The sequence below is a fragment of the Temnothorax longispinosus genome, chromosome 3 (assembly GCF_030848805.1).
Source record: "Temnothorax longispinosus isolate EJ_2023e chromosome 3, Tlon_JGU_v1, whole genome shotgun sequence".
NCBI lineage: Eukaryota > Metazoa > Arthropoda > Insecta > Hymenoptera > Formicidae > Temnothorax > Temnothorax longispinosus.
The window spans coordinates 6,513,300-6,528,163 of record NC_092360.1 but is presented as its reverse complement, the minus strand read 5'-3'; the positions used below and the strand labels follow the sequence as shown (position 1 = coordinate 6,528,163).

At 33.8% G+C, this 14,864-nt stretch overlaps 2 protein-coding genes across 10 annotated transcripts; one reads left to right on the top strand and one right to left on the bottom strand.

Annotated features, from left to right (window-relative positions):
* Positions 1–1,012: 1,012 nt before the first annotated feature.
* Positions 1,013–10,407, bottom strand: Raf (Raf oncogene). Of its 9 annotated transcripts, none has more exons than XM_071774141.1 (6): positions 10,073–10,407; positions 9,592–9,844; positions 8,242–8,356; positions 7,914–8,050; positions 5,844–7,338; positions 1,013–5,654 (listed from the first exon to the last, which is right to left on the bottom strand). In XM_071774141.1, exon 6 carries the CDS (start codon positions 5,346–5,348, stop codon positions 2,820–2,822), a length of 2,529 nt encoding a protein of 842 aa, XP_071630242.1. In that variant the 5' UTR covers positions 5,349–5,654; positions 5,844–7,338; positions 7,914–8,050; positions 8,242–8,356; positions 9,592–9,844; positions 10,073–10,407; the 3' UTR covers positions 1,013–2,819. The 9 variants fall into 9 exon arrangements, with proteins under 9 accessions (XP_071630242.1, XP_071630244.1, XP_071630247.1 ...); XM_071774143.1 differs by having other exon boundaries at positions 9,612–9,844; XM_071774146.1 differs by lacking the exon at positions 8,242–8,356 and having other exon boundaries at positions 9,592–9,664; positions 9,730–9,844.
* A 382-nt stretch (positions 10,408–10,789) lies between these two features.
* LOC139810530 ((3R)-3-hydroxyacyl-CoA dehydrogenase) lies at positions 10,790–13,879 on the top strand. Its single transcript, XM_071774158.1, has 4 exons — positions 10,790–10,943; positions 11,750–11,866; positions 12,153–12,528; positions 12,610–13,879. The coding sequence occupies exons 1-4, from the start codon at positions 10,904–10,906 to the stop codon at positions 12,824–12,826; spliced, it is 750 nt and encodes a 249-aa protein (XP_071630259.1). The 5' UTR covers positions 10,790–10,903; the 3' UTR covers positions 12,827–13,879.
* The last annotated feature ends 985 nt before the right edge of the window (positions 13,880–14,864 follow it).

Here is a 14,864-nt window from a genome sequence, read left to right as displayed (position 1 = left end):
AATGGGTGACAGGTGACAATGGTACTCAAAGTGTTAAAACAGGATTTGGGGAAAAAAAATCTTTCAGGAATGCGTGTATCTATATAGAAACTTTCGAAAAATCTAATATTGTATTATTCAAAATATACTCCTATTAAAATTCTCATTGTTATTTTTATGAAATTACATTTCCTATAATAAAAATTAAAGATTTTACACCACGTTTGTATGTTTTATCATATAAATATAAAACTGAATTATAACTGATTGTAAAACTAAAAAAAATACAAAATTTATATTCCAACACAAATATATAAAATAAGAAAAATGTCGAACAATAATGACGAGTTGATGAAGAAACTCAACTAAAATTATATAAAAATGTATATAACATAGAATATTTACTGATCCAACGAAGTTAGATATGAGGCGTAAGGTCTAAGGAAAACCGAAGCTGGAATCGCTGTAGAGAAATAATTTCACATTCATTATACAAATAATACAGAGTAATGTATTTTATATTTTTTTACATATATGTGTATACATTCATACATCCATACATATACATGAATAAGGTAAAATAACTTTCTAAGAGAAAAAAAGGCTACGAGATTTAACTGAACTATTTTACCCAGTAGTCTTACCGTCCAAGCTTACTCCACCTTGACCAACATATCATTTTGTTCTTTTTTTATGTATACACGTATATAAATAAATATATTTCTTACTTTTTATCTTCTTTTATAACGTATATACATATATATATATATTTATATAAAAATATATTTTTTAAATCGATTTTTATGTTTTCATTCTTTTCTAGTGGAATGAGAGAAATTTAAAATATGACACAGCAACATTTTCCAATGCTAACTAACAATTACATTGTATTTCAGACCGATCCTAAATTCATGCTACCTCGCGTATTACAAATTTGCATTAAAAATTTTTACATTTTACATCGTAAAGATTCAAATGCTGTTGTAATACCAGAAAGCACATTTGTTTGAAATATTATTTAACATCGATTAAATGTAGATTGACACATTATAAAAGTCCACATATAAGTCCATACACACATGCCCACCCAGTCGACACAAGAGCAGATCAGTTATATTACATCTCTGTTATATAATTTCGCATTTATTTACATTGTCGAGTCGAAATTATAACATATATAACGTAACTGATGCTCTGTGTCGACTGGACAATATCTATTTTCTTTTCTCGTTGTTATGTTTGAATAATGAAGCCTATAGGTTTAAACTGGTAACGCGATATTTGAGTTAAATTTAGAGACGCAAGGTTTATGATAAAAATTCCATAAAAAGTTTTACGAAATACATATAATTAATCATCTTATTAAATTTTAATACATACATTCTAATACACTTGCTACTCACAACAAATATAGGTATCTTAGGCCATTCATATTCGGAAAGCAGAACAGAACACCGGCCGGAACACTAATCGTTGTACTAATATTACCAGATCAAACTGCTCTGCTTGCCAATGAATATGTATACTACACACCCTTGAGAAATGAAAGAAGAATGAAATGTGAGTATATATTTGAGATAAAATGAAAGTAGATATATAAAAATCACTTTGGCCCTTGGAAAAATATCTCGTAGATAAGTTAACGGCCAACACGACTTACAATGTCGTTTCTTTTTTGTAACTTACAGTTTTACATTATTCCTAAGCAGAGATCTAGATCGAAATATTTCAATTCGATTACTATGTATTTTATACATGTCAAAAATGGCACACGTCTCTCTATTTACTTGTAGTATTCATATATTGGTCAAGTTTCACTTATTATTGATATAAATGTTTATACAGCCGTTTTTGGATAAATTAAATATAACACCAACTCGATTTTCAATTTATCGTAGACTAATATAAGACGAATCAGTAATTTAATTAAAAGATACCGAACATTGAATAACAAATTTGGAAATAATCAGAATCCATAAATGTTTATAAGTTTCACGAATAAATTCAGCAAAAAAAAAAAACAATTTATAAATATGGTAATTGATTTAAGATGCGGTTCGATCCAGATCCCTGTTCATAAAGCTTATAAAATCAATAGACGCTACATCACATATTATATACAGATACATAACATATATATACTCCTTTTTTACAAAGATTATTTCTTTACGGACTTTTTCTCTTAAAAAATGCGTTTATTAGCAAACTGTGTAACTAAACCTATAAGAAGAACAGACTGCGCATTTCAATGGGTGCATTCAGCGGAAAAAACAGCTCATAGTAAGCGCTCAGTGATTCTTTAATATTAGTTCTTGCCTTTGGTTCCTCGTTGGATCTATACGTATAAACCAATCATATTAGAGAATCTTACTAAGCTCACTAAGCTGCTTTTTGCACTGAATGCTCCCATTCACATATACCTGCTGTAGAAAGAGAAAGGAATCTCTGATAAGCTTACCTTCTTTTTCTAACTCTGAGATAATGAGATTGAACTGTATTTACACTGAGTTTCTCCCTTTCCTAATCGACCTATCACTAAAGGAGAAGGCGCAGTAGGACTCGCACTATTGGAGAAAAAAGTTACCCTTCTCTGATAGTGAGTTTAAATTGCACTCGTGATAAGAACTTCTCTCTTTCCCCTAGCGGTCGACCAACTGACCATATCGTTGAAGAGATCGAGACTAGGTAAAGGGAAAAGCTTGGTGTATGTGCAGTTCCGCTCATTACATCTTAACTCGATATTTTTGTTCCCCACTGTAAACATATTATTTACGATTAAGGTAAGAAACATGTCACAATTCTTGTTCCAATTCTAGCTAGTCCACTGTTTGTTGTCAATCTTAAAAGTCATTGAAGACATCTTCAACACTAGCGCTAGCGTTTGTATTTGCATTAATGTTAACGTCATCGTCTTTGTAATCGTCAGCGTCAGATGTGAGAAAGTCTTGAACATCATCAGCTCTCTCAATATAAGTATCTGCCAACTCGTCGGTCTTACTTGGTAAGGAAGTTGTTCTTCTTATCTTCGGTGTAAATTTGAAAGCAGCATACGTTCGCCTCAAGATGCAGGGAAACAACGGTCGTTTTTCTCTCTCAAACGCGATGCACTGTATTAAAAGGTCTTTGAGTTTTTTAGGTGTATCGGAACGCAGTTTAGTCAAATTGGGTGACAAGCAGCCACGTCCTACGTTATATATAATACATTGTATCTGGGCCCCTATGCCGACATACGGTATGTCACGGGCAAATAATTCATACATCACTATACCAAATGAATAAACATCACTTTGAAAACTATAGGGATTTTCATTCTCTCTCATTCTCAGGACTTCAGGAGCCATCCAAGGAATGGAACCAGCTAGCTGTTTTTCGTGATCCTTTATATCCTTTTCTTTCTTTTTAACCCCTTTAGTGTTGTCATCGTCATTATGATCGTCGTCGTCGACGTCGTCATTTGTGTCCGGCTGTTTCTTATTACTTCTCATCACTGCGAGTCCAAAGTCACCGATCTTCACATGAAGCCCATTGTGAAAAAATATATTGCGACTCTTCAAATCTCGATGAAGGATGTTTCGCGCATGTAAATAGTCCATACCTTCTGACGTTTGTCTGCAAATAATTACAATTGTAATCATCTCAATTGGGTCTTCTTCCACGTGCAAGCGCTGGTACAGAGATTGTCCCTCGCACAATTGTGTAATAATCGCAAGATAAGGCTTGCAAATACAACCCATAAATGACAATATACGTTGATGCCGAACTTTACGTAAAACATTCACTTCATTTCTGAACATTTCTATCTGCTCCTGTGTGGGAACCTTAATTTTAAGTTTTTTTATTGCTACAGGTCCATGCCAGTCAGCCTTATAAACTGTTCCATAAGTTCCCTCCCCAATTTCATCCTCGAACGAAACATCTTCAGCCATAACTTTCCAATCTCTTACAGAATCTTGGCTGAAGATACTATCTTCCTCGGAATCATTGGATCCTGCATCATCGACACATGGATTATCTTGATTAGTTGATTTCTTCTTGTGTCTTCTCTGTCGACCGTATCTTCCATATTTTGCATTTCGCTTTTTTGTTATGACTTGGGTGCTCTTATCCACTTTAAGAGCATTCGATTTAGCCGAAAAAGCTCCTATTCTTCTGGAAATATCTCTCCGAGAGACTGAAGGTACGGGTACTGGTCTCGCACGAACTTGGACAATTCCTGTAGTTGGATTATTAGCTAATAATCTTTCATAATAAGCTTTTCGCCTTTTTACATGTTCACAGAGTCTTGACGCATAAGTTACACATTTTGTATGAAATTTTCTATTGCACGCTTTGCAATACAATCCATACAGGACACCTTTTTCGCAAAAATGACAGTAACCTAATAAAAATGTATTACCCACGAAATGATGTGATAAGAAAACTGGAACAGGAATTTGTTCTAAAGTTTCCACAAATACTTCATTGCATTGCAAAGTTGAAATATCCGTATCCCAAGAAATAAAATACGTTATGCGATGTCTAATGTAAGCTGCACAGTCTTCCAGAATTAATTGCCGACGTTGCATAGGTTTGGCCACTGCTTGCCTTAAAGTAAGTCCTTTCGTTATCTTTACAGTGGTATGTTGATTGTTTGGGAGGTGTACCAGTAGTATAGTAGAACTTTTTTTAGTTTCTTTACCCGTTCTTTTTAATTTTTTTAATTTCTCCATTTCCAGTATTTTTTCTTGTTTATCTTCAAGTTCCATTTCTTTGCATTGTAATTCGTGTAGTTTATCCGTTCCTTCCATATATTCCTGTAGGTATTCTTTCTCTGGGAATGGTTTATCATCTATAACAGATAACCAGCGTTTGACAGCAGTTGCACAACAAGACATAACTTTTCCTATGTTATCTATCTCAAATTTCAAGGACTTTTTTTGTAGAAGAAGAGATTGATACGAAGTCGAATGGCTTGCCGTTGATGTTGATGTTGATGTTGATGGAACTGCTAGCTCTGATGGAGTTGCTGGCTCTACGATCGACTGTCTACGATCGGCTCTACTGTCATCGTGTCCATTAGGTTTGATCATCTCATCCTCTTGGACAGCATCTTGGATTTCTTTGTGCAACAGATGGCTTGCGGCTGACGTTGATGCGACTGTCATCTGTAAGATTTCCAATTCTTCGAAGTCGTCAGAATCGGTCATGGTAGTCGCATCTTGGACTACCGTCCAAGTAATTTCGGGCTCTCTGCGCCACATTTTCAATTTAAATGACGAAGCTGTCGATGTTGATGCAGCCACCTCTGCAAATTCTAGACTGTCATCAAATTTATAAGGCTCCGTCATCTTATTTTCATCTTGGGTAGCATTCTGGGTCTTTGCTGCCATACGTTGAGGCACCTTAGTGGATACATTCGTGCAAAACCTAACTGAGGATTGTCTGTTTGAGGGGAACTTTCTATTTTCATTGTCGTTATCTTGAAAGCACCCACACACTCCTCTTAAGAGAGCTCTAAATGCCTCTATTTTGCTCACAATAGTTCTTTAACTAATCTTCTAATTTCCCACTTTCTTTTCTGTTCTTGTTTGCCCGCACTTTGCTTTTCACTGTACAGTTGTCGTCTCGCCGCGCATATGTTGACACTCTTCTTCGATGTACTTCTTGTCATAGGTTGCACGTGCTGCGCCGAATTTCTGTAATCACATAACGATATGCGACATGTAGTTACATTCTTTTGTTGACCAAAATATTTGTCATCTACAAGCTTAACTGTTTTCTTTTGCAACCATCAACCACATTACATGATATAATATTGATTTATATAATATATAAATAAAATAAAAAATAAAAAATAAAACACATATAACCCCTTTTTTTCTTACCCTTTATCTTTCCCTTGAAACTCGTTGGCGGATCTGATTAGATTGCGTGTGTGTGAAGCAAACTGATTTCTAAAAGCCTCAAAATCAAACTGGCAGGAACGAGCAATACGCAGATTTTAAAGGTCAGTGGTGCGCCGGTGCTGCTGGCGACCTTCGCAATATGATCCCCCCCTCCTACTTGTCACCTTGACCTCTTCACGTGCCCACACTTCTTCTCCCTTTCCCCTTCGCCCTTCCATTCCACCTTCTCCCTTTGTTGTCCAAAATATCGTAATTGACACGAGAATTAGCGAAAAAAACAATAATCACTCGAGAATCGCCAATGCAAAAATTTCCGCCAGCGAATGTTAACCATCCCGATCGGTCGGACGATATATGGCTCCATTTGTACGAAGTCCACGGAATATCCGAGATGAGCGCAGCGGAACGCGTTAAAAGTTCATGTACCAGTAATCTACGATTAGTCCCCAGCACAGCCCCGACTGTTGTTCCTTCGCAGGTTTAACGCTTCGCCGTGCATCTTGACGCGCACCCGATCGATGAAGCGTTTAAATTTAGATCTTGTTACGTCGTCATAGCATTTCATGACTTTTGGCTGTCGGCCGCGTTTGACAAAGAGAATTGGCGGTATCGTTGCCACTGCTGATTATCCCGACCACCCATTCGATCAGCAACGATTCGAGCACTAAACCGCACTGCAAATTCAAGTTCACGGGCAGGTTCAAGTTCAATTTTTCCGTAAACACACTTGCCCGTTCACGTAGCGCGTTCTCTGACGTCACTAAAACTACGCTTTGACGTCAGAGGCTTGTGGCACTATCGCCGAGGCAACGGAAGGTCGCTCCTCCATTGGTTGAACTACATATACCTCCCTCCCCAAATGCGTATACCCAGGGCTGACAATTGAAGAATACTCGAGAACCAGAGTCAATGTACCCGACAAACAAAATCAATATAAGTTATTATTGTCAATCTATCATAATTTTCACAAATTCTTTTACTACGATTGTATTTTGTTTATAACTATTTCTGTTTTACATTCATTCTTTGTACATTGACCCAGTATCCTTGTTTTTCCAATCTGTTATTATAAACTACCAAATACTTAAGTCTCGAATTCTTCAAAATGCATTACGAAGCAATTGATAACCCCGATATAATATACAAGCGGTAGCTCGATGTGACTTGCACATGATTTAACATCACAAGTGATCCGAAAGCATTCGACGAAATTTTTGGGATCATCTCCTTTCAGCGATACCGTATTCGAGACCGTAGCCGAATTAACACGTTGCACAGTGTTTAAAATCTTTCGGAGAGTGAGTTAATTCGAACAATCGAAAGGGAATTTTAAAAGTGTTGCAAATCGTCTCCTTTTCATATGGTCAACAGCTATAGAACTTCCATTGAATTTTCGCTAATTTTTATTAAAACATTGCCCTTCGAAGATATCAGAAAACAAGGCTCCAGGCGTCGGCGTTTGATCAGCCTTACTCTAAAACAAGGAGATCCACAATTACTTTTAATAATTGAACACCGCACTGCCAAACATCAAGTATCAGATATCCAATAGATGAGTCACAACAGATTAAGGGGAGAGTTTACATAGAAATTAAAAATAAAATTTGCGCATTTATTTCAGGCAAAGAAATAGAGTTCTTCGTTTAGATGTTATTTACGACTATTATATATTTAAAATATAGAAAATTAAGTTGTAACATAAAATTCATTTAAACTATAGAAGTTTTCTGTCATTGAAGACAGAATCGAAATTTTCGAATGCCTAGCATTTTGCCAAGATTCCGTAACTTCTAAAGAAGCAATTTGTTACATTTCTAGTTTAGCCATATATATCTTATATTTTTTTATAAGTTTTGTATTACAAATTAACTTTCTATATCTGAAATATAGCAGTAAATAACATCTGAACGGAGAATTGTATCCATTTATTTCTTTCTCTGAAATAAATTCTCATTTTTGCCTTTAGTTTGACTTAATTTGACGTCTTCATATTCAAACTTCCTGGCCTACTTTAATTCTAATAAATTTCAATATATAAATTCTTCTCACCTTTCGGTACAAGCACTCTAAACTTTGGTTTGCTCAATTATAGAGCAAATTTATGTCACATCGGATCCACTCCGATGAAATAAAATACAATTTGGTTATTCGGCATTCAAACGAAGAGATCATGTTGGAAAGTCTACCTGAAAAAGATACTCAATTTAGAAAAATGCCTTAATTAACCGATTCACTAATTTTGGAAAAAAAAAAAAACCGCCAACTTTTAGCCGGAATTGAATTAAATGAGAAGTCAACAGAATTACTGTGCAAAGCTAAATTATTTTCTGACAGTACAATCTCTGACAATATTTTGCATTCAATTCGGTTTCAATACCTATAGAGTTTAATCTACTCTCGCCGTAGTAGATAATTTTCTTTAGCGATGCTTGCCAAATTTATGGATAAAATGACTAAACATGATAGCGGTCTCCAAATTACTGCTACAACTTCTAAAAAAAAAAAAAAATCAAATCTTTTGTCAAGCGTGCGGGATAACGACTATAAAATTAAAAAGAAAATACGATAAATCAAGAAAGATCTCATTTCAAGACTATCATATATATTTCTCTTTCCAGAAATAGATAATATATTACTTCAATAGAAACGATTTGTTTTTACCACAAGAAAAATTTCAAGACTCGGAAATACACTAATATATTCATTTGATGTGTTTTTATGTAAATACAAAAGTTTAGAAAACAAAAATTGTCGCTCGTGATTTTAAAAGCAGAAATTAAAGTTCATGCGTTTAAAGATGATAAAATCCGTGACAAAACAAAGTGATACAACTATCAAGAGACATGGTAGTGTGAGTAGTGTCTCGCGCCAAGTACACGCGAAGCGAAACCACACCGTGACTCTTTTACGCGAACGCACGAGTTGCGAGTACCCGAGATTTCAATAATATAACGAGTGAACGGTGCTAAATACGCGCTAGGATAGAAATGGCACGCAAAATATGACATATATATAATATATTTAGCTGAATTTCTCGCACAGTTCATCTTTTCTCTTTTTCTCTCCAATGTGAAAAAGGAAAAGAGGGAAGATGAACCGTGCAAGTAGTTCAGCTAAAACGAGCAGGCCTCTTGCTTCGAGTGAAAAGTTGGAGGAAACCCATGTATTGGTTCCATGTGGAACTGTACAATGATAGATCATAGATCTTGTTTCGCTATGACCAATACTTCCAATGCAAATGAACTTATTACTGTATATTCCACATGGGTTTCCAACTTTCCACGCGAAGCAACGTTCATCTCACATCACTCAATGCTTGCAGTGCGAAATGGAGATGTAGCATCGTACGATTCCACATGAGTTTCCAATTTTTCATGCAAAGCGGGGTCCATCCTATTATTCCCTGCTTTTTGTGCTCAACCACATTATTATGTTATATACATTTTGTATTTCGTGCACTATTTCTATTTTAACGCACAATGGTTAGCACATGATCATATCATATAATGACAGATGTATCCTAACCTTAAAATATCTCAAATATTTTAGCGTTCTAATTACTGATTTAATCTTCTATTATATATATAAAAACGCAATCACACAAATAAGTGTACTTTTTACCAAAATCTTAGATGAATTCCCCAAACTAAATATTTATCTATTTTATACGTAGAGCAAGATTTAAAGAATGTAAGTACATTAAAAGTATATTAAAAGTGATATTTACACAAGAAATCTCTGTATTACCGCTGAGATGAGACGCCAGTAGTCATACTTCGCTCTTGCATATTCAAGATCGTCTTAAATGAGATCGAATGAGATCTTGAGACGCTGTATCACGCTGTATTTACGTGTACATACATACATATGTCCGTACGTTGCACCATATACATGCATGTATACAGCAGCAGTCATTTCATCGATTGAATGGAGCGTATACGCTTGTGCGCAGACTATCAGTTGATATGAGATTTCCTAACCTAAAAGAATGTCACTCTTAATTATAACTTTTTTTTACGTTTTTTCGAGCAATTCTTTCACTTTTCAAACCTTGTTTTGCACACAAAATACTATCAAATGATTATATATTATTACATTTTCATCAAAATCTGAGGTGAGAGGGTTAAACTAAATATTTATACCAAATTTTCTAATTTTGCTTCTATTGTTTCTACAATCAAAGCACATGTAAAATATCATATTCTTACCGAAAGCTTTCTATTCCACAGATATTTCATTCAGTATTGTGGGATCTAAATGATCGAACAATAAATTGGAATAAATTCTTCAGAACAAGAGTGGTATGTGGTATACGTAAATATCAAATATAAGTACGTAATACGCATGCCATATGATTCGTATGTATGTACTTGGCCGGAAATAAACGTCTTTTTAAAGAATCTTTACATGAAATCGTTGGTATTTCGTATGAAAACTTTTGAAGTGCAAAGTGTTTGTGAGAGAGTCATTCGTTTAATTTTAATTAATTATTTATTATTACACCATGCATTTAGCCGAAATGGATAAATTAATAAAAGTTTTTATATGGGCCGGTATTCATAGTTGATTCTTTTATTTTAAGACCGTCTTAAGTAATGTCTTAAGGCCATTGCACGTAACAAAGTTTCAGTTTTAATCGTAAGGCCGTAAGAAAATAGACCAATCACAGTCAATTATTCTCCTCAAATTCACTATGATTGAACAATTTCTTAAGGCTTAGGGCTTAAAACACCTATTGTAGATGAATACTTATCCAATTTATGCTAGGTCTACAATGCGAGTCGTGAGTCGTAAGAATTGACCAATCACAGTCGATTATTCTCCTCAAATTCGATTGTGATTGGTCTATTTCCTACGACTCACGACCCACGACTCGCATTGTAGACCCCGCATAAGATTGAACCATGGATACCGCCTTAAGTCTTTTTTTCTTTTCTTTGATTAATTGGCTTTATCACTTGTTCGTGTAATGCTACTTCATACTCGGACAGTGTTGATCGTTTGGTTACGTTAATTTTTTCAATCGCAGCTATTACGATATGTCGAAGCTCATAGCTGGAAAATTAGCATTAGTTACTGGTTCGTAACAGTTCTTTTTTTATAGATCGATAACTTAATTATTAGAAGCTTTTTTTGATACTTTAGACTTATAATTTAATTAATTAAATTATCAAACTTTAGATTATAACAGTTTTCCCTGAATAACTATTCGGTTTAAATTTTATTTTATTATATTATATAAAAATTTATTTGTCAGTGCTGAGCAACTGTTACATAGCAATAATTACATTATACAAATACATAGATTGCATTTTTCAAGCGACTGTTAATGCTGAGCATGCTGAGCAGTGAGCAACCATTACGTAGCAAGAATTAGATACAAATACATATATATCGCTTGACACTGACAGATGCGAAAAATTTCAGCACTAACAATTATATTTTTATATAATATATTCTTGAGTATTTATATATTGATAACGTGCCGTATCCAACCGAACCCTGGTTTGAGAGTACCACCAGACCACGTAACGAAAAGAATTGATGTGTTAAGTGTTTAGGTTCCATGCTTTATATTTTGATGAAACTATATTTATCTGATGTCTTTTCGTGTAAAAACGAAAGTTTGAAAAACAAAAATCGGCACTTGTCACAGTAAGACCAGTAATTAAGCGTTGAAAATGACGTATTTAGAGGTTAGAATATCTGTTTACCGATGATGAAATATATGAGCATGCGCTGTGTTGAGATTTGCGATAGAAATTAGCGCGCAAAATATAAAATGTAATATATAATTATAACATAATTTATGTGTTGATAACATTATAAGTAGATGTAATCTTGAAATCTGTGGCACAATCTTGACTTTTTCTATCACGTTATAGGTGCTGGAAGCGGTATCGGAAGAGAAGTATGTCGAGTTTTTGCCCGAGAAGGTGCCAACGTTGTTGCAACCGATCAAAATGTTAAAACTGCTGTGGAGACTGTAGCCACTTTGGAAGGTCTATATGATTCTATTAATTAATATCTTTATCCAAGATTGAAATCAATATATCAGTATAATTATTATTGCATTTGTAACACTAATATCTTTATCCAAGATTGAAATCAATATATCAGAATTATTATTATTGTATTTGTAACACTAAAATCTTAATTAACTAAAATTATATCAATTTTATTTTACAATCCTCAGCAATTCTATTAATTCTATTTTACTCTATTTTACTCTGTAACTATTTATTACATTATTGATTCAATATTTATTAGTACGCTCCACTATTACAGGTGCTGGACATGTTGCATTGAACGTTGAGGTCACTGATCAAAAGAGTATCGAGACAGCATTTGATCATGTCTTAAAGAAATTTTCAAGACCACCTACCGTCATTGTTAATTCAGCGGGCATTGCGCGGGATAACTTTTTAGTGAAACTCAGCAACAGTAACTTTGACGATGTAATCAATGTCAATTTAAAAGGTACTTTTCTAGTTATGCAAACTGCTGTTAAAGCAATGATAACGGCAAATGCAACCAAAAACTCCTCGATTATCAACATCAGTTCAATTATTGGTAAACTTGGGAATATTGGGCAAAGCAACTACAGTGCGTCAAAAGCTGGAGTGATAGCTATGACAAAGAGCGCTTCCATGGAGTTGGGACAGTATGTATTAGATATATATATTGATTACTTTATTTAAAATATTTCTTAACACACAAGATAAATATATTATATTTTCTACAGATTTGGGATTCGGGTGAACGTAGTACTGCCTGGTTTTATAGATACTCCTATCGTTATAACTGTACCTGATAAAGTTAAAGAATTATTGATGAAAAAAATACCGTTGCAAAGAATTGGAAAGCCACAAGAAGTGGCAGAAGTTATCGCATTTTTAGCTTCTGATAAGAGTTCGTATGTAAATGGAGCATCTATTGAAGTTACTGGGGGACTACATTAAGTTTTATGAATTTTATTCACTATGAACTCGATTAATAATATAATATAACTCAGGAACAACCAGAAATCAATATAAAATGTTAGCAAATGTGACGAAACGAGATGTTGTCACAAAAGTGACTTAAAACGTGCGAGAGTGTTATTTTATATCTGACTGGCACATTTATGCTTTTACTTTTATAGTCAAAGGGAATGTTAGGCACATAGCAGAATATAAATATTACATGGGTAGGATAAAACACAGTGATATAATAATGCTCGTGCATATTAAGCATAGACACGTATTGATAAACGGGATGTTCCGTCATGAAACCAACAAATATTACCAGCATGTTTGGATGATCATTGTAAGCAAATAGATGTTCCATGACGGAACATCTTGTGTATATATATTTTTTTAAAGAAATATATAATATAAATGCAATATATCAAAGAAAAATCTGTCAGACAAAAGAGAACCGATTAAGACGGTCGATGTCTTCCTTTCATAGGTGCACAGACTTGCATCGTCTTTAAAACTTATTCTTGAAATTGTTCTATTGAGAAAATATGTAACATTCCATCGGTCGCAATATCTGTGAGATAAAGTTTCTAACTTTGAGATAGCACTGTAGCTAAACAATAAGCAGTTGAATCTCTCTCTATATATCCTTTTCTTTTAAATTATAGTTTTGCACGGTTTCCATGATCAGATGGATATTAAAAAATAAAAAGGTAGTTTAATCAATTCGAATATGGTAATAGTTTAATTAGAATATGGTAGTATCTGAAAGATACATACGATCATTGGCATAACTTTTCCAACTGCGACCGATAGTGTTAAGTCAGTATAATATTACAGATTGAAACTTCCTCTATTTGCGATGGAAAACTATTTCACTAACGAAAATCATAAAAATTATACTGATCATGCTTATTCACATATTATATATATCATATCTTAATATATTAAATATAAATTTTTTATATTGTAAGTATATATTTTTATCATATTAAAAGTATAAATTTTTATAGTATATTAAAATGTATAAATAAAATATTTGTTTACGAAAAAGTTATACTTGTTAATATTTTAAAGAAATTATAATAGCATACTATATTAAGAATGTTAAATATGCAACGTGTTTCTCAAAGATTATAAATGAAACGTAACGGAAACAGACTGTGTAAATAATCTCTTTTTATAAAGCGTGTATAAAATATTCCGAATCGTATCGCTTGAACAAGCAAATTATCCAATACACATAGTTTAATTTCTTTATCTTTCAATGTGTATCCTTGCGTAGAAAACGCAATAGACTACTGTTATTTTCTCTTCTCTTCATAAATAATGCTAAACGTTTTCTACATTTATGTAACATATTTGTAAATTTGAAATATTTATGAAGTAGAAAGCATTCTATAGAATTGTCATAGGCATTAAGTATGCAAAGTTATTTTTGGAAATTATTTCAGCAAAAAGATGATCGAACATCTAAATACCCTGTACTAATGTTGCTTTAAATATCTAAAAGGGAACGATTTTTTTTTCATAACACTGAATTTGCTTTTCTTTTATTTTGCTTTTACGACATTACGAGCGACGAGCAGGCTATCATCAAAGAGCCCCGTAAGAGAAAAAAAAAGTTTCGGCATGACCGAACAGCCAATAACAGTTTGTTAAAGAATTAGTAAGATAGAAAGAGAAGACGTTCTCTAATAGTATGAAATTTCACGGTGAAACTTCTAGGTTCCGTCGTTAATCCGACACGAAGTCATGCGAAGCGACGCTGAAAGTTTTGCAATTCATAATCCGAAACAGCTGCATCCTTGTTCTCCGTTTAGATTATTTTAGCGCCAGCTACTTTATTGCTAATTGAAACAAATAGAGAAACAGTTCTTGTGAATCAATTCTTAATTGTTAATTAAAAATATCTTCGGGCGGTTAATTTAATAAATAGATATAATTTCTTATCACTTTTTTTTGGTCTTGGAATAATGCCGCATCGTATTGTCTAAGCACGTTGAAATAATTAAATTTTGGTTCTCCGCTGTTACGT

What these genes read in the sequence shown, in the direction of transcription:
- Raf (XM_071774141.1), bottom strand. Translation starts at nt 5,348, where the DNA reads ATGGCAGCAAAGACCCAGAATGCTACCCAAGATGAAAATAAGATGACG.
- LOC139810530 (XM_071774158.1), top strand. Translation starts at nt 10,904, where the DNA reads ATGTCGAAGCTCATAGCTGGAAAATTAGCATTAGTTACTG. An exon ending in GACTGTAGCCACTTTGGAAG is followed by an intron (nt 11,867 to 12,152) that starts GTCTATATGATT and finishes CCACTATTACAG; the next exon opens with GTGCTGGACATGTTGCATTG. An exon ending in GCTTCCATGGAGTTGGGACA is followed by an intron (nt 12,529 to 12,609) that starts GTATGTATTAGA and finishes TATTTTCTACAG; the next exon opens with ATTTGGGATTCGGGTGAACG.